The 22,754-nt window shown below is 45.7% G+C and overlaps 2 protein-coding genes across 13 annotated transcripts in view; one reads left to right on the forward strand and one right to left on the reverse strand.

The window, feature by feature from the left end:
- LOC123585326 (titin-like) overlaps positions 1–10,812 on the reverse strand; it is a 63,997-nt gene extending 53,185 nt beyond the window's left edge. For 7 of the 8 annotated variants that reach the window (XM_045453357.1, XM_045453358.1, XM_045453352.1 and 4 more), the window contains exons 1-7: positions 4,528–4,670; positions 4,031–4,055; positions 2,957–3,018; positions 2,472–2,496; positions 1,770–1,831; positions 1,272–1,296; positions 197–258 (exon numbers count right to left, since the gene is read on the reverse strand). In XM_045453357.1, the coding sequence (XP_045309313.1) occupies positions 197–258; positions 1,272–1,296; positions 1,770–1,831; positions 2,472–2,496; positions 2,957–3,018; positions 4,031–4,055; positions 4,528–4,620 (354 nt within the window). In that variant the 5' untranslated portion in view covers positions 4,621–4,670. Of the gene's footprint in view, positions 1–196; positions 259–1,271; positions 1,297–1,769; positions 1,832–2,471; positions 2,497–2,956; positions 3,019–4,030; positions 4,056–4,527; positions 4,671–5,712; positions 5,775–10,739 lie in introns of those variants that run through there. The other variant, XM_045453355.1, reaches the window with a different exon arrangement.
- LOC123585334 (piwi-like protein 3) overlaps positions 1–16,557 on the forward strand; it is a 76,409-nt gene extending 59,852 nt beyond the window's left edge. The window contains exons 6-10 of one of the 5 annotated variants that reach the window (XR_006706092.1): positions 14,136–14,198; positions 14,501–15,449; positions 15,763–15,865; positions 15,941–16,026; positions 16,249–16,557. The gene's annotated coding sequence lies outside the window, so the exon portion shown is untranslated. Of the gene's footprint in view, positions 1–14,135; positions 14,199–14,500; positions 16,027–16,248 lie in introns of all 5 variants that reach the window. The other 4 variants (XR_006706091.1, XR_006706094.1, XR_006706090.1 and 1 more) reach the window with 4 other exon arrangements.
- The last annotated feature ends 6,197 nt before the right edge of the window (positions 16,558–22,754 follow it).

A 22,754-nucleotide genomic window follows, 5' to 3' on the forward strand; every position in this document is an offset into this window, starting at 1 on the left:
TTGTTACCAGGTTTGGCACTGCCAGTGGTCAGTGTCCCCCTGACCAAGGTGACCGTTGGCAAGAGGCAACCACTCACCACTGTCCCCATCAGGGAAAGGAACAGTATCATCGAAACTGTAGACTGTCATATGTACCACAGAGGTTGATTGGAAAGCCTCTAAGAATGCAATTGTGTTCCTCAGGGAAAGACCTCACCTCAGCACCAGCCTGCTGCCTGCTTTCAGGAAGGGGCCGCCGCTTTTTCACCTTAGCGACACCTAGGAGGACACAGAATACATGTCAGTATCTTCTTGGTGCTGCTCAAGAATACCTCCGGGACTGTTCCTTACACGAACGTGGGCGAGAGCATACGGAGGCTTTTGTCAGCTGCATGGACGGAATGTTACTGCTGAGCCACGCTCAGCAGTATTCCTGGAAGTGTGCAGTATGCAGAGATTTTTGAGAATGTAGACTTTGGTCATTTTTCAGTGTCAGTGGCACGTATCTCGTGGGCAAGGCCACGTCTGTGTCTGTCTCCGTCGCTCTCTCTCTCTCACCCTCTCTTGAAATGTGTCTGTCTCTTTCTCTGTGTGGCTTTTTCTCTGTGTCTCTCGAGAAAACACACACACACGCCGACATACACTGTCACGATCCCGCGACATCCACCCACACACAGAACAACCCCCAGACTCAACACACAAAATTACACCACACAAAAGATATACAGCATCGTTCTTATAATGTAGAAACATCACCTAGTTTGTCACCTGGGACGTCGGTCTTTCCCCCCCACCCTCGAGCACCAGTCCTCCCAGGACTCTGCATTGTAGATATTGGTCATTGTCCAATGTCAGTGGCCCATATCTCTGGGCAAACCCACATCTCTGTCTCTCTCTCTCCCTCTCTTTCACTGTGTCTGTCTCTTTCTGTGTGCGGCTCTGTCTCTCTGACTCTGAGTCTCTCAGGAAAACACACACACACGCACGCACGCACGCACGCACACATACACACTCACAATCATGCGACATACAGAGATACAGAACAACCCCAAGACTCATGTGCACACAGTCACGCCGCACAGAAGGAATACATTGTCTTTCTCGTACTATCGAAACATGGACATAGATTTCACCTGGGATGTCGGTCTTTCCCCCCCCCCCCACACTCAAGCACCAGTCCCCCCAGGACCCTGATATCCGGGTACTCTCCAGACTGAAGACAACAAGAATGCCCCACCTACACCTCATCCGAAACATTTTCCTCAGCCAGAAACAGGTTCCAGGACACATACCTTCTTCTCGTGCTCCTACGGCCACCTGAATGGTAGAAAAGAAAACAGCATCAGGGTGAGATCATGATGTACAGTATGTGTACCATTCTTCAGTTCGCTTGGTGACTTTGGGATTCAGGATGGGACACAGTGTTTGAGTCAAAGGCCACAAAAGCAACAATAATATGCCTGTCAGAAGTCGTTTTTCCTGGAGACGTGTCTCTAAAGAACACTGAGGATGCAGACTACAAAACTGTTCCCCCAGAAGGAAAAAGTGCTGCTGCCGAAAAAGATCCTAGGACGCTGCTTATTACCAGGTTTGGCGCTGCCAGTGGTAAATGTCCCCCTGACCAAGGTGACAGTTGGCAGGAAACAAGCATGGAACGTGACAATATGTTTCTCCCCACAGGGAAAAACACATTATCATCTCAACGGTACATTGTCACATTTGCAACAGATGTTGATTGCAAAGACTCTAAGAAAGCACTTGTGTTCCTCAAGGAAAGACAGGAAGCTCACCTCAGCAACAGCCTGGTGACTCAGGACAGGATGGGGCCGCCGTCTTTCCTCCTCAGGGACACCTAGAAAGACCACAATACCTGTCAGCACCATGTTGGTGCTGCCCAAGTATTATACCTCAGGGACTGTTCCTTGATATGAACATGGGCCAGAGCATATTGAGGCTTCGGTGACCTGCATGGACTACATGTGACTGCTGAGCCATGCACAGCAGTATTCCTTGAGGTGTGCAGTAGGAGGAGGAGTGTGTGAGAATGTAGACATTAATCATTGGGCAGTGTCCGTGACGCATACTCTCTGGGCAAACCCACGTGTATCTTTCTCTCTCTTTCTCTCTTGCAGTGCGTCTGTCTCATTTTGTGGGGCTTAGTCTGTGTGTCTCTCAAGAAAACACACTCAACACACATTCACAGCCACAATCACGTGACACACACACACCCAGAGAACCACCCCGGGACTCATGCCCACAAAAACACACCACACTCAAGGAATACGTTATCTTTCTCCTACTGTAGAAATATCACCTAGTTTTTCCCCTGGGACGTAGGTCCTTCCGCCCCACCCCCCCCCCACTCACAAGCACCAGTCCTCCCAGGCCTCTGGAATTAGGGTAGCTCTCCAGACTGAAGACAACAACAATGCCCCACCTGCATTGCCATCTAAACATTTTTCTCAGCCAGAAACAGTTTCCAGGATACATACCTTTGTCCTGTGCTCCTACGGCCACCTGAATGTTAGGAAAGAAAACACCATCAGGGTGAGATCGTGATATCCACTATTGGCACCACTCTTCAGTTCCCTTTGCGTCTTTACGATACAAGATGGGACACAGCGGTTGAGTCAAAGGCCACGAAAGCAAATGAATAGGATGCCTGTCAGGAGTTGTTTCTCCTGGGGACGTGTCTCTCAAGACCACTGAGGATGCCTACTACAAAATTCTTCCCCCAAGCAGGACAGATTGCTGCTGACGGAAAAGATCCTAGGACACTGTTTGTTACCAGGTTTGGCACTGCCAGTGGTCAGTGTCCCCCTGACCAAGGTGACCGTTGGCAAGAGGCAACCACTCGCCACTGTCCCCATCAGGGAAAGGAACAGTATCATCGAAACTGTAGACTGTCATATGTACCACAGAGGTTGATTGGAAAGCCTCTAAGAATGCAGTTGTGTTCCTCAGGGAAAGACCTCACCTCAGCACCAGCCTGCTGCCTGCTTTCAGGAAGGGGCCGCCGCTTTTTCACCTTAGCGACACCTAGGAGGACACAGAATACATGTCAGTATCTTCTTGGTGCTGCTCAAGAATACCTCCGGGACTGTTCCTTACATGAACGTGGGCGAGAGCATACGGAGGCTTTTGTCAGCTGCATGGACGGAATGTTACTGCTGAGCCACGCTCAGCAGTATTCCTGGAAGTGTGCAGTATGCAGAGATTTTTGAGAATGTAGACTTTGGTCATTTTTCAGTGTCAGTGGCACGTATCTCGTGGGCAAGGCCACGTCTGTGTCTGTCTCCGTCGCTCTCTCTCTCTCACCCTCTCTTGAAATGTGTCTGTCTCTTTCTCTGTGTGGCTTTTTCTCTGTGTCTCTCGAGAAAACACACACACACGCCGACATACACTGTCACGATCCCGCGACATCCACCCACACACAGAACAACCCCCAGACTCAACACACAAAATTACACCACACAAAAGATATACAGCATCTTTCTTATAATGTAGAAACATCACCTAGTTTGTCACCTGGGACGTCGGTCTTTCCCCCCCACCCTCGAGCACCAGTCTTCCCAGGACTCTGCATTGTAGATATTGGTCATTGTCCAATGTCAGTGGCCCATATCTCTGGGCAAACCCACATCTCTGTCTCTCTCTCTCCCTCTCTTTCACTGTGTCTGTCTCTTTCTGTGTGCGGCTCTGTCTCTCTGTCTCTGAGTCTCTCAGGAAAACACACACACACGCACGCACGCACGCACGCACACATACACACTCACAATCATGCGACATACAGAGATACAGAACAACCCCAAGACTCATGCGCACACAGTCACACCGCACAGAAGGAATACATTGTCTTTCTCGTACTATCGAAACATGGACATAGATTTCACCTGGGATGTCGGTCTTTCCCCCCCCCCCACACTCAAGCACCAGTCCCCCCAGGACCCTGATATCCGGGTACTCTCCAGACTGAAGACAACAAGAATGCCCCACCTACACCTCATCCGAAACATTTTCCTCAGCCAGAAACAGGTTCCAGGACACATACCTTCTTCTCGTGCTCCTACGGCCACCTGAATGGTAGAAAAGAAAACAGCATCAGGGTGAGATCATGATGTACAGTATGTGACCATTCTTCACTTCGCTTGGTGACTTTGGGATTCAGGATGGGACACAGTGTTTGAGTCAAAGTCCACAAAAGCAACAATAATATGCCCGTCAGAAGTCGTTTTTCCTGGAGACGTGTCTCTAAAGAACACTGAGGATGCAGACTACAAAACTGTTCCCCCAGAAGGAAAAAGTGCTGCTGCCGAAAAAGATCCTAGGACGCTGCTTATTACCAGGTTTGGCGCTGCCAGTGGTAAATGTCCCCCTGACCAAGGTGACAGTTGGCAGGAAACAAGCATGGAACGTGACAATATGTTTCTCCCCACAGGGAAAAACACATTATCATCTCAACGGTACATTGTCACATTTGCAACAGATGTTGATTGCAAAGACTCTAAGAAAGCACTTGTGTTCCTCAAGGAAAGACAGGAAGCTCACCTCCGCAACAGCCTGGTGACTCAGGACAGGATGGGGCCGCCGTCTTTCCTCCTCAGGGACACCTAGAAAGACCACAATACCTGTCAGCACCATGTTGGTGCTGCTCAAGTATACCTCAGGGACTGTTCCTTGATATGAACATGGGCCAGAGCATATTGAGGCTTCGGTGACCTGCATGGGCTAAATGGGACGGCTGAGCCATGCACAGCAGTATTCCTTGAGGTGTGCAGTAGGAGGAGTGTGTGAGAATGTAGACATTCATCATTGGGCAGTGTCAGTGACAAATATCCTCTGGGCAAACCCACATCTAAAACTCTCTCTCTCTGTCTCTCTCTCTTTCAGTGTGCCTGTCTCATTTTGTGTGGCTTTTCTGTGAGTGTATCAAGAAAACACACACACACAGACACACACACATTCGCAGTCACAATCACGTGACACTCGCACACACAGAACCACCTCAGGACTCCTGCCCAGAAAAACACACCCCACTCAAAGAATACATTATCTTACTTCTATTGTTTATATATCACATAGCTTTTCACCTGGGATGTCGGTCTTTCCCCCAGTCACAAGCACCAGTCCTCCCAGGCCTCTGGAATTAGCGTAGCTCTCCAGACTGAAGTCAACAACAATGCCCACGTTCATTACCATCTAAACATTTTCTTCAGCAAGAAACAGCTTCCAGTATACATACCTTTGTCCTGTGCTCCTACAGCCAGCTGAATATTAGGAATGAAAACACCATCAGAATGAGATTATGATATACAGGATTTGCACCACTCTTCATTTTCTTGGTGACTTTAGGATACAAGATGGGACACAATGGTTGAGCCAATGGTCCCCAAAAACAAATGAATAGGATCCCTGTCAGATGTTGTTTTTCCTGGGGGTGTTTCTCTCAAGACCACTGAGGATGCCTACTACAAAATTCTTCACCCAAGCAGGACACATTGCTGCAGACGAAAAAGATCTTAGGACACTGTTGTTACCAGGTTTGGCACTGCCAGTGATGAATGTCCCCCTGACTAAGGTGACAGTTGGCAAGAGGCAACCCCTCACCACTCTCCCCATTAGGGATAGTAACAATATCATCGAAAATGTGCATTGTCCTATTTACCACAGAAGCTGATTGGAAACACTCTAACATAGCACTTCCGTTTCTCAGGGAAAGACAGGCAAGCTCACCTCAGCAACAACCTCGTACCTCCTTGCATGATTGGCCTGCAGTTTTTCCTCCTTAGGGACACCTAGAAGGACATAGAATATACCTCAATATATTGTTGGTGCTGCTCAAGAATAACTCAGGGACTGTTCCTCATATGAACATTGGCCAGAGCATACAGAGGCTTTGGTTACCTGCATGGACTGAACGTTAGTGCTTAGCCACGCTCAAGTGTATTTCTTGAAGTGTGCAGTATCAGTAGTTTTTTGAGAGTGTAGACATTCGTCGTGCAGTGTCAGTGGTACGTGTCTCCTGGGGAAACACACATCTCTCCTCTCTCTCTCAACTGTCTCTCTCTCTCTTATGAGTGTGTCTCATTCTCTTTGTGTGTTTCCCTGTCCCTCAGTTTTTGCCTGTCTCAAACACACACACACACACATGCACACACACACACACACACACACACACACACACAACAACAACACCGTGAATACATTGTCTTCTCACACTGTAAACCTAGACACAGGTTTTCCCCTCGGAAATCTGTCTTTTCTCCACACCCTCAAGCCTCTGTCCTGCAAGGAACCTGGGTTCAGGGTAGCTTCCACACTGATTCCAGCAGGAATGCCCGATCTTCCTGACCATAACGATTATTTCATCAGTTGGTTAAGTGTCCCTCTCTTGATTTCGACCCAGGTCATGATCTCAAGGTGTCTGGGATCAAATCCCTGACTGGGATTCCACCCCGCTCCCTCAATCAATCAATCAATCAATCAATGACCTTTTAAAAGTTGCCCAACAGAGTATGTAAACTGTTGCAGTCAATATGAAAAAACAATATGGAAGTGCTTCAAGACATTTCAAAAAGAAGTACCATTTGATCCAGCAATCCCACTTTGGGCTAACACATCCAAAAGTATTGAAATCTGGTCTTCTGAATGATACCTACACTCCAGTGTTCTGCATTCACAAAAGCTAAGATAGCGAAACAACTGAAGGTCCATTGATGAACAAATGCACAAAGACAATGTGGTGTGTCCATACAATGGGTGACTATTCAGCCTTAAAAAGGAAGGAAATCCTGTCATTTGTGACAACATGGGTGGCCCTGGGGGACTTGGTGTTAAGCGAAATAAGCCAGACACAGAAAGACAAATACTGCAGGATGACACTTACATGTGGAACCTAAAATAGTCAAATGCATAGGAACAGAGAATAGAATAGGGGCTGGAGGGAGGGGAAAGGGAGGAAATGTTGGTGTTTGGGGCACCAAGTTTCATTTATACAAAAGAAGTCAGTTCTGGAAACCTACCTTGCCACATAGGGCCTGTGATGAACTGCTTGAAAATCAGTAAGAGTGAGTTTGTAGGTTGAGTACCCTTACCACGAAAGAAAAAGAAGAAAAGCTCCAACAGACACTGTGTGGGCAAATACCTTTATCTGGGTGAGACAGTATAGAAATCAGAACAATCCAGTCATTGAGAGCATGGGGTTGGTGCCTGTTGGGCTGTGCCTAAGTTCCCTGTACTGCACAATGAAAACTTTCTTAAGGGCTGCTTATTAGTCCTATGGTATGAAGTTGAAAGTGATTAAATGCAGGAAAAGTCTTCGGAAAAACAATGACCAATGGTTCAGAGGCAGTGTGTAAGTGTTCAGTCACTAAATGTCTGGAACATTAACCTAAACACTTGGTAGTGGTTGAATCTAGAGTGGGGACTTGGATGGCTACAGGACAAAGGAGGATGGAAGCTTCCTTTTCATCCTGTCCATGGCTAGGATGCTTTACAGCTCATGGGGAAGTCCTGTTACCACCTCCTGGGATCCCCATATCAACCCCGTGGGGCAGAGAGGGCAGGGCCTGTGACCCATATTTTCTGTGAGAGATTAAGTGACTCACCAAGATTCACTATTCTGAAGAGTGGGAGGTCCAGGATAGGAATGTAGATGTTGCCCGGGGACAGAGATCCCTGAAAATCTGGGAACTTCCCAGGGCACCTGAGATCATGCCTTGAACTCCTGAGCCAGGGGCTCCCCCAGTCTCTTTATCAAATCTTCCTCCCCAAGGTCTCTGTGGAAGACAGTTGATGCCCTGGAGGAGGTGCTTAAGCTAGGAGGAAAGTGCAAATCCTAACTCAGCCTCCCACCTCTAGGTTTCAACCCCTGACCCAAGGCACAATGCAGTTACCACCAAGTGAAGCCCTTCTGAAGGAGCAGGGGAAGCCCAACAGTGGCCATCCTCACCCGGCGTCCACACTACCAGGGCTCTCACAAGGAGCCTTCCCCAATGGCCACTTGGCCACCTTCAGTGGCCAGTGGTCTGCTCAGCTCCCAAGCTGACTCTGAAGCCACGACATTCCAAACCAACTGTCACATGACGGCTCTGCCCAGAATTAGCTTCCCTTCAGTTGACTAAGCCTGGCTGAGCAGCTACTGTGAATTAACTGCGAAATTGGCCCATCAGGCTGGTGCTTTGATGGTTTATTGAGTGTAGGCTGGGACACTTAATGTGGCACTGACTATTGGTCTGTGGAACCATCTGAGCAGCCAGGACTAAGGCCTGGCTGGTGGAGGGCAGGGGCTGTACTGGCTCTGAGTGGACCCCTTCCCATTTCCTCCTGCTTCCCCAAAATCTGATCTGTATGGACTCCTCATCCTTCTTGAGACCCTTCAGTGGCAGGGGCCCATGTCCCATCTCCTTTTAGATGGACCCCTCCATACCCACGGCCTGGAGAAGGCTCCTCCCCCTCCACCGCCATGACTCTCCCTAAGGATCACCTGGACCTGCATTGATCTTTCATCTGCTGTTTACTGTTTTGCAGGTGATTATAACCAACCCTTTACTGAGAGACTAGATTCAAATCTAGGCACAGCAGTCTGTGTTGTTTAATCATAAATCCTTTGTTATGAAGCTCATCAAAGATTAACAAATTGTACATAAGGAAAGCCCACCATTGAAAACCAAACAGTATTATTAATTATGTGCTATTTTTCTTCTAGTCTTGCCTTGCGATGCTACCCGGATGTATATTCATTAAGCATGTCAGCTATTGGCTTTCATTTACTAGCAAGCAATGGGATAGTTCATTAAGGAGCAAAGGCCCCACTGGAGCATGGGTGAGAGTGTCAAAACAAGGAGGATGGACACCGGGCTAGTAATCAAATGTTTGAGTTCTTATTGGTCACGGCCCCTACAGTGTGTAGTTCTTGGGAATCAAGCTGTTTTTAGGGCTCACGCTGATAATGTTACCGAATATACTACATTATGTCCCTGGATCTTTTTTCCTGAATGAGTCTTCACACACCACATGCGACGGGGCCTGAACTCGTCACCCAGGGAGCAAGAGATGCATGCTCCAGCAGCTGAGTAAGGCACCAGCCCGTTATGTTCCCAATTCTTATCAGATTTGTGCCGTGTCCTGAAGAATGACCACACCATGAAACTGACTGAGCAGGTGCTGACCAGCTCTCTAACTCAGCTGTACAAGGGAGCAGCAATGAGGGTGATGGCACAAGGTTCACTGTGAATTGGTACTTTGAGGCTTCATTTTCGTTGTCTCACGGGTAGGCTCACAGAACTTCAGCATTACTAGGGCTCACTCATATTGACAATGCCATCCAACACCTCTAAAGGATCTCCTCAGTCCTTACTGGACTCAGGCCAAGTGCTGAGGAGTAGCTCAGCACTGGCAGAATTTGACCAGGTTTTCCTAACTTGTGCCTCCAAGCTTTCAGAATCTTTTAACTGACCAGAACCATGTAAGATTTCTAGATCCTTTTCATATTAGTGACTACGGCAAGTTCTATAATAATCTGGCTTGAGAGTTTTCCTGGGCTATGGGACCACAGAGACTACCTCATAATAATAGACAGCATGTGGGATTTTCCTTGGTCCAGGTGATTCCTGACATACACACAGATGCTGGTACTCCTTTGCACAGCCAGTGATCCCATGGCTAAGTAGAAGTGCAGTTCGGTAGTTAAAGCATGAGCATTGGGACTACAGGCCTGGGTTCACATCCTGACTCTTAGGAGTTCATGCTCCTGGACACAAGAATCTCTGTGCCTCAGTTTCTCCTCCTGAGAAGTAGGAAGAGTAACAAACCATCACATATGTTTGTGATGGCATTGAATGAATTATTGCATGTAAAGTGTGCAGTGTATGACAAGTGGTCAGAAAGATTCATTAGAGGGTATAGATATTAAATGAGACCTTACAATTTTGCAAGTTCCGGAGGTGGATTCAAACCTGGGACTCTGAGTTCCCAGACCGTCGTTCTATGACACACAGCTGCTTTGCTTTGCCTAGAAACTATCATTTTACGTCAACATAATTTAGTTTTGACAGAATCAGAGGCATAAAAAAAAAGGAACACAAAAGAAAAGAAAAAAGAATAAAAAAGCTGTTGGTGACCCCTGGATCCCACTCTCTGTGGCCCTTGACCAGAAATATTCATGATTGTTCTCCAGAGTGATCCAATGTATACAGTGTAATTCTGGATAACACCCAAAGGATAAAAGCAAATGTGTGTTTGGGGGCCACAAATTGTTGAAACTCTCATATTGTTAGGGTCTCTTTGGACAACTCTTTATGTGAATGAAGGAACACATCTCCCCAAATACTGAACCCAATACCCCTTTTTGGTATAAAGAGTATAGGGAAAGCATGTTAAAAACAATGATGGATACCTTCCATATCAACCATTCTGGATTCACTCTACATTTCTGTAATGAATAATTTGAATACATACTTTTGGAGTTTTAAAAGATCCTACATTACAATAGACATTGCTGTATGTTTTCTCCTAGGAATACCTAGTGGTGACAAGAAAGGGGTGCAGGATATAATCCATTTTTCTCAATGGAGAAAAAATATCAAGGGAGCTATCTTGATAGAATAACCGAAAATCAAGAGATAAAACTATAAAACATATTCATAACTCCGTACGACCAGAAGGAGAGAGGAGATTTTAAACCATGGAAAAATATTTTCAGCAACAGCTAACTGTCCAGTTAGTAGCAGACAGTGTTAAGAAGATCTTTATGAACATACCACCGCAGCAACAAATCAGATTGCCCATCTTCGAAGACACTAGGTGCAGATCTGAGAACTCACTCGCTATCAGATTTGAACTGCTCAGCTCAGAGACTGGCAGTTGGAAAAAACGGGCATCTTACATCATTTCATCGCCATGGCAACAGAGCTTTCATGGGGAATGCAGGTGCACACCGTCCAACTTCTGCTGTGTGGACAGGTGCATCTCTACAGAAACAGGGGCACCATTGGAGATTAAGTGCTTGTGTTTCAAAAGCTGAATCCTGGTCTCACACATTGTCATTCTCTGTTTTGAAAATAAATTACATGAAGGGAAACGACCTGACCCCTCCAACACCAATTATAATCACTAGTCAAAATTTCAGGGTGAAGAGGGAAAAAGAGAATATTTTGAGAATAGAGAGAGGTCCCTTTTTTTTATTTAAAACACAATCCATACCCATTTCTACCAACCTCAGTCCAAGGACACCTCTAGAACGAAGTTTAAACTTTGTCCCAGATGAAATATTAGAAGTAATCATTATATCTTAAAGTAATTTAGTCAGGTTATAGACCCATTAATTATAAGCACAATTTGATGTAGAGTAATTACATAGAAGGCATATTTATTTTCTTAGCAAAGGTGTGGGACAAGGAGTTTACCTTTAGCTCTTCACTGAAACACACATGCCTGTGTTTTTGATAAAAAACTAACAGCTACATTAATTACATGTTTTTTCTCTACCAAATTAGTCTAGAAGTTTAGAATCCGGGATGGTACATATAGAAAAAGTCATAAAATGAAAAATAGTAATTAAAATAATATTTACATTAAGAAAGTATAATAAAAAGAAAAATTTCAACTAAATCTAAGGTAAAATTTTCTTGTGTCAATATGGGAAAGGTGAACAGAAATGTTATCGTGTTCTTTTTGAATGGTAGAATCAGACTTCTATTAATTTTATATGTTCTAAACCTTAAGATTTTCTACTCTGCCATTGTATATATGTTTTAATCAGAAAAACAATAGGAAAGGTATTAAATTAATATAAATTTTATAAAGGTGTAACATTAAGTAATAAAGATATGTATTTACATTGCAAAAAAAGAAAAAAAAATGTCCAGGGCTTTGAGCTGAGATGCAAGGAGGACCCAGACTTAGCAGGATCCCCCGTTCTGTCTGCATGTACTACCTGGCCTAGACATGAACCCAGGACAAGGGTGACTTTCAGGATTCCAACAGGGCACAATTCTCCACCTTCTAGGTCACTGTTCTCTGATAAAAATTGTGCAAAGCACATACATAGTTTTGGCTTTGCCAGTAAACACACTGGAAAAAGGAAAATCAAAAACAGTAAAACAGTGAAGCTAATGTGAGTAATATATTTTTGATCTGATACATCCAAAATGTTAAGATTTCCACTGTGACACATGAAACGTGACCACATTTCAAGGGCTCGAGAGCCGCTCAGAGCTGGTTGCTACCATAGAGGAGAGTGGAGATAGAGATCATTCACAGCACAGCAATAGAGTGGATGGTACGTTCAGGATCTCCTAGGCTATACTTTAGGAACATAATGAAATAATCCACTTTGTCAGACTGAGTCCTGAGAATCACATCTCTGCCTGGAATCTCCAGACCCAGAGTCAGTGTGTGACAAAACCACATCCGTGTTGCCAGGCATGGATTGGATGGTAGACACTCAGTAATGGTTTAATCATCTAAATTCTCCATCTTGCTATCTCCTTAGCCATCTTCTTTAAAATGTGAGAAACCAATTAATTTAATGACCGTATAGGAATCATTTAAACTAACTAAAAGAATTCAGCGCTCCCCTCACCTCCCCTTGAATCCTGGCCTCCAGACTTACATTGGAGTTTCTCTCTCTCACTCACTGTATTCACACCCTCTCAATGCCCCATTAGTCCAATATTACTGTTACTTAATTCAGGTACATACTAGATTATTGTACCTGGAGAGAGTACCTTCCCAGTTCTCTGGGACGCATGATATTGGCTTCTGGTGGTCCCCAATCAGGGAGAAATTGGGCCCCCAGGGGACATCTGGCAAATTCTGGATACATTTAACGTGTCAACAGTGGGGAAGGCACGGCTGGCATTTGGCAGGCTGAGGCCAGGGATGCAGCTAAACATTTTGTAAGGCATCCTGCAGCTCCTCACAAGACTTACCTTGTGCAAAATGTCAACAGAGCCCAGTTTAAGAAACCCTGTCTTAAGCCATGTCTATTAAGTCTCTCTAAGAAAAAGGAGGATTCCTCCCAATCTCTTTGAACCCAATGTTAAAGGGTCGATATCTATCTATCTATAAGGAATTAGGCACAGACCCCACTGGTGTGAATGCAATAAATATATTCTCATAGTTAGATTTTGTAAAAAGTAATGAGGGCTCGCCTGGCTGGCTCAATCCATGGAGTGTGTGACTCTTGATCTCGGAGTCGTGAAGTTGAGCCCCAAATGGGTGCAGAGATTACTTAAAAGGAAAATTAAAAAAAAATTTTTAAGGTTTATTTATTTTGGGGAGACAGAGAGACAGAGTAGGGGAGGGGCAGAGAGAGAGAGGGAGACACAAAATCCAAAGCAGGCTCCAGGCTCTGAGCCAGTCAGCACAGAGCCCAACACACGGCTCAAACTCACGAGGTGCCGGATCATGAGCTGGGCTGAAGTGGGATGCTCAACTGACTGAGCCACCCAGGCGCCCCAAACATAAAATTTTTTTAATGTTTACTTGTTTTTGAGAGGGAGACAGACAGACAGAGTGTGAGTGAGGGAGGGGCAGAGAGAGAGGGAGAACACAGAATCCTAAGCAGAATCCTAAGTGGGGCTTGAACATGTAAAACAACAAATCATGACCTGAGCCAAAGTTGGATGCTTAACTGACTGAGCTACCCAGGGGCCCTGTTAAAAACTAAAATGTTTTAATGAAATGTAACAATCATTGTTTCGAGAAGTGTACTCTAAAAGCTCACTCCGTGGACACCATCATTTCTCCCCAGATATTTCTCTCTGTGATTGCAAATATGTATTTTCAAGGATTTGTGAAGCAAACTGGAGTGTGTGCAAAATCACAGGAAATTGGACAACGTTTCTGTTTTGAAACTTCTGCTACCGACTGTAACAGAAATGAGACTACTAATGTTACAATAAATCCTATCCTGCATCTTCTATCTAAACTAACATTCACATCAAAACTATTATTGATTAGCCATTTCACAGCATTTCCACCCCTTGGTAATCCTAGTAAAGTGTATGAGGTTTAAATCTGTTGGTGGCTGACAAAGTGTGAACTCAGAGCATTTATAGTCCATTTAGAACAATGTCTCTCAAAGTCAAATACAACCACCACTTCTCAAAATTGTCATTGTATGAGTTTCACATTTGCTTTCATTTGTTCAGATCAAGTTTGGAAATGTGTGAAAATGTACAAGAAGCACGAGAATTGTAGACTTGACTTCTGAGGTAGGAAATTAGAAATAATTCTTAGATAATCTTAATATTTCCCCTTCTTGATGTCGTGCCACAATTCAGGTAAGTTTCCTTTGCTTTATTCTTTATATAGTGTGCAGTCAAGTTTTCTCCCTTCCATTATGTTCTGTTGTTTGTATTACTCCTAGATAACCAGGAAAGTGTAGGGAGACATATATTATCAGGAGACAATATATGGGAAATCTGATGGATTTCAAAGTATTAAGTCATAGATCAATCCAAGAGTCACTATTTGTTGTCTACTTTTCTCCTTGTATTTGATATCCAAAATCAAGACCACAGGCCCAGCTCTCTTCTAAATTTGTGTCATTAAAGAAAATTTAAGACCACACCCTCTATCAGAAGCCCCCGCAAGTTGTCCTGGGAGAACAAAGTCCAAACATCTTTTGTCTTGGGACAAAAGGAAAGGTTTCTACAGGTAGGAACAATTGAGGGGACATTGGGTGTAGCGGAGTTTGGCCACACAGTAAGGATGGATCAAAGTTCCACGGAAAATGGGAAGGCTGAACACGTACCTACGAATTGAAACGGCTACAGTTTTTAATCGTCCTGCGAAGAAGCAGGGGGTGAGGCTACCCCTGGTTATCAGGAGACAGAAATGCTTACTGAACGGAGCAACTGCAGGATCAGGTGGGTGTTTGCCTTCCGGTGGGCATTTCAGAAGGTAAGAGTGGATGCCTTAAGCCTGCATGAGGCCAGGGAACAGGGAAGTGCTTCCATCGTCTTTGACATAGCTCCACCTAGCGGCCAGCCGTGTTTACTACCACTCGGTTCACCCAACCTTCTTCGGGTGTCTGCCAAAGTCACTCAAGAACTACAATCCCTCCGCTTTTCTACGGTTGAAGAATAAAAACCCAAATAAGTGAGACACAACAAAAAACTCCTCAAATTTCATCGACAGATCACTAATAAAGATATTTAAAATGTGTGTAATTTACCAATTGTTGTTATGACCTTCCCATATTTTGAAGCTCAAATCCGTTTCAAATATGCTTCGTGGGCTTTGATACACCGATAATCTTATATTTTACTGTGCAGGAAAACGTGACGGCAGTAAGAGATTTCTACTTTCTAGTCACTGAGTGGCAATAAAATCAAAGTGAAGAATTTATCTCCTAGGAGTGGAACCAAGCACAGCCAATTTCCATCCCCTCCTTAGCTTGGTACCCCACGGTTCCTCAAAACTAGGTTCTGGGCCCACATGTTTCAAATCGCTGAGCTAACGTGAGTGAGAATTCATATCCCATAGAAGCTAAGTGTATTAAGTAGTAAACCAGAAGGTTTTAATTTTAAACAGTGAGTCAAATTGAAATGGGAATTTTATGACACATTATGTGCTTGACAGATGAAGCATATTTGTGTAAGCAACATAACTATGGAGTATTGTATAGAGAGAGTAATATTAATGAAATTAAATGTTCATGTCTGGTTTTGTCCACAAGACAAGGAAAACATGATATTTATTGACCACAGATAATTCTTCACATTTATCAATCCTCACATTCAAAATGTCTGAAACTGCTGTTTCTTTTGAAAGTTCGGTTCCATGTGGAATAAAAACACATGTGGCACCATTTCTGTCATCAGGAAATCTCAGTCCTCCCAGAATTAAATTAAAACATAATCGGATGATGAAATAGGTGAGTCCTGGTATGGTAGGGTGGCAAGAGGACCCTTTAACATAAGGAGCCCCTTCTGAATCAATCTCATTTCAGAACTGAGCCCCCTTTGAAAGGAGTTGGAAACCAGAGCAGAATCTCCTAGAGGAGGAGTCCACTCTTCTGCAACCTCCTTTTTGCTGGTCAGTGTTCTACAAAAGGCACATGTGAGACAGCAAAGTGCAGGGGACAAATCCTTCTATGAATACAGCAAGTGTTATTGAGGCCACCTCCATCACAAACACAGTGTGTGCCCCTAGGGACACTGTATACGCCTGGGCTCTCTGTTCTAGGAGCTGTGGGTGGGAGTAGATTTTCAGTACCCAGGCTTGAGAGATGACGTATTCTTTCTTTTCCCTGAACAGATCATGACTTGGACTGTGGTACGAGATGTTGAATTGAGTTTCTCCCATTGATTGGTTCAACCTCTCAGCTGCTGCTGTGGGTCTGAGCCACGGCCAGGTTGGAGTGGTTCTGCGAGTTGGGAGGATCTCTCAGCCTAGACTGGCAATCACAGGCAGAAATAGAATGGGACCCACCCATGTCAACTACAGATTGTCTAGTAGCTCTATGGTAAAAAGAAACAAGTCAAAAATCAAATCATTGTAATGGGCAAAATGGTACCACTTCAACGTGTATTTGATTTCAAAAATACATTGTTTTTAAAACCTCAACAAGAAAGTTTCTTCTTCTTCTTTTTTTTTTCTTATTCTGTCCTCAGAATCAATGTGCATGTCACACTCAGAGCACGGCTCAAATCAGAGGAGCTGAATTCCAGGGGCTCGATTTCCACAGGTGGTTGGTGGCTACAATATTGGACACCCCAGGTCTGGTCGATTTTACCAGCTCAGGTCAAAGCTGAATGACCAACTGAGTCTTTAATTCTACTTAGCATCTCAAATATGAGAAGATATCAGAAGAGCAGCACCAAGAGTCACTTATGTTTATATTTGTAGTGCGTGGCATTTCCTAGTAGAGGGAGGACACGTAGTAGGTATGTGACATGTCTATGCAAGCAAAGAGGATAAAAACCCCACGCAGTCCTGTTCCTTTAGGTCCTTAGGAAACTCTACTATCATGCTCATTTTTTCACAGAGAGTGGGTATGGCTGAACATTTTAAAGAAGGAAGGAGATGTCTCATCTGCCTCAGTTATCTTGAAAAACCCATGTTCCTGGCACAAAAACAGACACATAGACCAATGGAATAGAATAGAAACCCCAGAACTAGACCCACAAACGTATGGCCAACTAATCTTTGACAAAGCAGGAAAGCACATCCAATGGAAAGAAGACAGTCTCTTTAACAAATGGTGCTGGGAGAACTGGACAGCAACATGCAGAAGGTTGAAACTAGACCACTTTCTCACACCATTCACAACAATAAACTCAAAATGGATAAAGGACCTGAATGTGAGACAGGAAACCATCAAAAGCCTAGAGGAGAAAGCAGGAAAAGACCCCTCTGACCTCAGCCGTAGCAATCTCTTACTCGGCACATCCCCAAAAGCAAGGGAATTAAAAGCAAAAATGAATTACTGGGACCTTAGGAAGATAAAAAGCTTCTGCACTGCAAAGGAAACAACCAACAAAACTAAAAGGCAACCAACGGAATGGGAAATAATTTTTGCAAATGACATATCGGACAAAGGGCTAGTATCCAAAATCTATAAAGAGCTCACCAAACTCCACACCCAAAAATCAAATAACCCAGTGAAGAAATGGGCAGAAAACATGAATAGACACTTCTCTAAAAGAAGACATCCAGATGGCCAACAGGCACATGATGCTCAACATTGCTCCTCATCAGGGAAATACAAACCAAAACCACACTCAGATATCACCTCACACCAGTCAGAGTTGCCAAAATGAACAAATCAGGAGACTATAGATGCTGGAGAGGATTGGAGAAACGGGAACCCTCTTGCACTTTTGGTGGGAATGAAAACTAATACAGCCACTCTGGAAAACAGTGTGGATGTTCCTCAGAAAATTAAAAATAGACCTACCCTATGACCCAGCAATAGCACTGCTAGGAATTTACCCAAGGGATACAGGAGTGCTGATGCATAGGGGCACTTGTACCCCAATGTTTATAGCAGCACTCTCAACAATAGCCAAATTATGGAAAGAGCCTAAATGTCCATCAACTGATGAATGAATAAAGAAATTGTGGTTTATATACACAATGGAGTACTACAAGGCAATGAGAAAGAAAGAAATATGGCCCTTTGTAGCAACGTGGATGGAACTGGAGAGTGTGATGCTAAGTGAAATAAGCCATACAGAGAAAGACAGATACCATATGTTTTCACTCTTATGTGGATCCTGAGAAACTTAACAGAAACCCATGGGGGAGGGGAAGGAAAAAAACAAAAAGAGGTTAGAGTGGGAGAGAGCCAAAGCATAAGAGACTCTTAAAAATTGAGAACAAACTGAGGGTTGATGGGGGGTGGGAGGGAGGGGACGGTGGGTGATGGGTATTGAGGAGGGCACCTTTTGGGCTGAGCACTGGGTGTTTTATGGAAACCAATTTGACAATACATTTCATATATTTAAAAAAAAATAAATAAATAGTAACAAAAAATAATAAATAAATAAATATGCAAATTAAAAAAAAAAAAAAGAAAAACCCATGTTCCTAAAATGTGGTGATGTCCGCTGCCTCCAGTGTGTCAATTCATGCCAGAAGGAGCCCTGTGAGGATGGTTTGTTGTGCCCATTTTGTCTGTGCTCATTCAGAAAGATAAGATCAAGACAGGTGGTCAGCTGGGGAAGCTGGTGTCCGAGATCGAGGAACTGGAGTGGCCTTGGAGAACTATTCTCATCCTTTTCACAGAAGGATGCTGAAACACCAAGGTGAGACATCTGTCCTGTCCCAGGTCCTCTGACTCACGTCTGGGGACAGGAGGTAGGAATTGGCCTTAGCTAAGTTAGATGTTGAAACACAAGGTCCAAGCAAGCATAGGTGGCCCTTATAGACCGGATCCTTTCCTATGGGCAAGGAAAGCTTTATCACTCTCCCAGGGGGAAACAGACCAGCTCCTCTCTACACAAAGCTCCAATTGGGGAAGCTAACGAAAAGAATTACAAGAGAAAAAGCCCAAGTCCCACCCTCTGGGCCCTGTGAGGAACAAGAGGTCTAATGATACAGGGTGGTGAGAGTGGTGACCCTGCTCCCCACCCCACATGCAATACAGACTGTCATGACCCCTGCACAGTCACAGTGGACTGTGAAACTCTCCCCTCTTTTCCTCACTCATAATCCTTCTTCCTAACACCCCATCAAACTTTGCCTACAGCTTTCAATTAAAACACAATCAGTATGCGTCCTATTGAAATCATGAATTATATGTCTTTAGCATATTCCAGCAAGGTAAGGTCACAGAAGACACTGATTTTTAAAATATAATACAAGTTCTATTTCTTATATTTATTTACAAAATTGGAAAGAGAAATGTAAGTAACTGGAAAACCTTACTCCTTAACATATTCCAAGTTAGCACTGCATTGAATTTGCTTCAAAATTGTCTGCTCTCTTTGGTTTTTCTGCATATATGACAAATCTGTAGAATTCCAGTCTGAGAAATGGTGCCACAAGGTGACCCAGGGCGTCCAGAGGACTCTGAAGGGTTTGAGGGGATGACTGGCCTTGGGAAACTCCCAGCCCAGACTGGAGGCTGCTGTGGCCCCTATCTAAAGACAGGCTGCTCTATGCCCATGAGGATGCGGAGCTGAGCCAGGGGAACCACCTTACTGGATTCACAGGGAGACCCCCGGCCTCTGTCCTCCTCCCTCTTTCCCTGGGAGCCTGAACTGGGAAAAACCCAGCCCACCCTGCACTATCTCACCTTGTTGAGTGGCTGATGTGCTCGCTGTTTCCCTTGAGAGGGTTGGGCAGCATAGAGTCCTGCAGGACTGAGATGTTAAACCCTCCAGGGACACCTTTCCCAAAGAACACAATGTGACCTGCTCCATGTGGCCCCGCAGGGGCCTCCAGCCCTGTCGCCCAAATGCAAGAGTCCGTGGAGTCAGGAGTCAGTGGCCCAACAAAGTTAGGGCTGGGCAGGGCGTGGCTATCTGCTCCCTGGGCTATGTTGTCAGTACACCCTTCACTTGTGGCATGTGGCCATAACCTTCATGTCCTCCTGCAAGGTCACGTGCATTGTGGGCTGCCCCACCGAGCTCCTGGGCGTTCAGGTTCCCTGAAGGGCACTTGTTTGCCTTCTGCACTTCCTCCTGCCTCTCTGCACTCCATTTCCTCCTCCTGTTCCACTCCATGCCCCTTCTTTCCTGACACATTCTCTTTCATCCATGACAGGAGGATTTCTGGAATCAGATTCCTGATGGAATAATTCTTGTTTTAAAATTGTGTGATCTTGGTAGCTGTAAGGCAGAAGACAGTCATGTGATTGCAGAGGCCCCCATCCCCATCTCTGGGGCAGGAGAGCACCAAGACGGGCTCGGCCAGGGCAGACACAGGCTCCCGGGGGGGCCCTCCAGCAGAGCGATCCCAGCCCTCCTCATTCCAGCCTGGTGCCCAACCCACCACACAGGGCTGCTCAGCCCTGGGAACAGGGTGCTGCTGGGAAAGCTGGTGACGGGATGCTGGGGAGATTGTATAGACACTGGAGATGCTAGGTCCTCCTGGGCCTGGATGGGACTGGGTCCTTCAGGATGGGAATCATCCAAAGAGGGAGCAGGGAAGAGTCACACAGGAGACTTAAGCGCCAGAAATAAATAGAAAAGAGCCAGAAGTAGGAAGTAAATTATATGCAGATGGCTAGTGTCTGAATCCTAACCCTCAGGATCTGTAAAACAGACTTCTGCGTGCACAAGGGCAGCGACAGTGACAGGGTGGCTGTGGGAAAGAGAGGATGAGGTCAGGGGAGGTGAGAACTCAGGCTGCTGCTTCTGGGATTACATCCCTGACCCGAGATGGCAACTGTGCCCTCACACTACAATCCCCCTGGGGCCCTCTTCCCACCTTTCTCCAATGTGATGAGGAGCAGGTCCAGGGACTCCAGGCCCCTCCTAGTCCTCAGATTCCATACCTGGGACCAGGAAGCAGCACCTGAGCCACCCCGTCCCTCCAAGAGGCACTCACTGTCCCTAGGACTTTGTGTGCAATACACTGCCCGCCTCCCAAGTTCCCTCCCCAATGACCACCTGGACTCCTTCCTCCCTCCAGATTCCTGTCCATTTCCCGTCTCCTGGTCAGCCTCCACCTTTGTATTTTCCTCCAATATGGGGAGAGTGGAATCCAAGTGTGCATGCCATGGCTATACTGCCACCTTCCCTAACCAATCAATCCATCAATTAATCAATCCAGCCAAATCCAGGGGCACCTTCATGGTTGTGCTGGTCCGTTGGAGAAGACAATCCATTCCCCATACCGTGTGGCTGGCCTGTGCCTGCTCTGACCTTAGGTACCTGGGGGACACTGGACGTTCCCACAGCCCTTTCCTCCAGCCCCTTAGGGACAGTGACTGTGACATTAGAGGTAACATAACTTGCCCAAAGTCCCCAGTCTATAGGTGAAGCGAGGGGAAAACATCAACAGGTGTAGCCGTAGAAACCCCTGTGCCTGCCAGCCTCTGCCCTGAGCACTGGAAGGAGTGGGGGAGGACCCAGGCAGGCACAAGAAAGATCACACGGAGGGCTATAACCGTGGTGTGGGGAGCAGGCCCATTGCTGTGTGGCTGGAGGAGTGGGATCTGACAGGGGCAGGAACCCCAGCCCCACTGCCAAGAGCCTCTTTCCTGGGGCTGTTCGCTCCCAGGAGACAGCTCGGTGGGGCCTGGAGACCCAGTGTGTACGAGGGCCCAGCGGCATTCACACAGGCCTCTAGAAATCCTGCCAACCAGGGAGGGTATCAGCAGGTGGTGGGGGGGGGGGAGTTGCACAGAGGTCCCTTCCACGTGGAGGCAAGTACAGGATTTATTCGGCTCCAGGGACCCAGGATTCGGGTGAGGAGAGGAGGAGAGAACTTGCTCCAGGGAGCACCTCCCACCTCACTTCTTCAGACGGTCCGAGGATGAAATGAAAACACAGTGAGAGTCAGGTCATACTGTATTCTGCTTGCATGGGGCTTTTGTTCTCTTGGTGAGTCTAGAAAACCAGATGGGAAAAAGCAGTTGACTCAAGGGAACCCAAAAGCAAGAGTAGAGCAAATGTACTTATGCCAAAAGGCACCAACTTTTCCTGGACAGTAGGTCTCAGGTCCATTTTGATTGGCAATTATAAAATTCTTTTCCAAGGAAGAGAAATGCCAAGATGTTCACTGCTGTCCAGCTTGGAATGGATGCTGTCATTTTTGAGTGCCCTCTTGACTCAGGTATCTGTTGGTAAGAAACTCCCAACTGACACTCTCCCCACCATGGAAACTGCACATGCCATCCATAATATACACTGTCAGATCATCCTGCGTGAAATCCATCAAACCTGAAATAAACCGCCAAAGCAACATATCAATCTCAGACAAAGACAGGAGACCTTACCCTGGCATTAGATGGAGCCTATTCGTATGCTGTGTCATGAGGAATTTCCTCGATAGGCCCTGTGGGGGATCTAGAACGATGTGCCAGTCACGAGTGGTGCTACTTGGCACTTAGGCAGCTTTGGTCGACTGGGCACGGAAGGGGGCTTATGGAGCCGGTTAGTTAATACCCATGACCAGGGTTTTCCTTGGTGGAAAAGGAAGGCAATGGGAAGAAGCAGAAGAGAAATTAGAAACAGAGCCTTTAGACTTTCCAGTAAAGGCCATCTAAGTCACCGTGACATGTTCATGATTGCAACTATGACATTTTGGAAAGGGCAGATCTGGAGAGACACTAAAAAGACCAGGGGTTTCAAGGAAAGAGGAAGGGGTGA

This window comes from Leopardus geoffroyi, chromosome C3 (genome assembly GCF_018350155.1).
Source record: "Leopardus geoffroyi isolate Oge1 chromosome C3, O.geoffroyi_Oge1_pat1.0, whole genome shotgun sequence".
NCBI lineage: Eukaryota > Metazoa > Chordata > Mammalia > Carnivora > Felidae > Leopardus > Leopardus geoffroyi.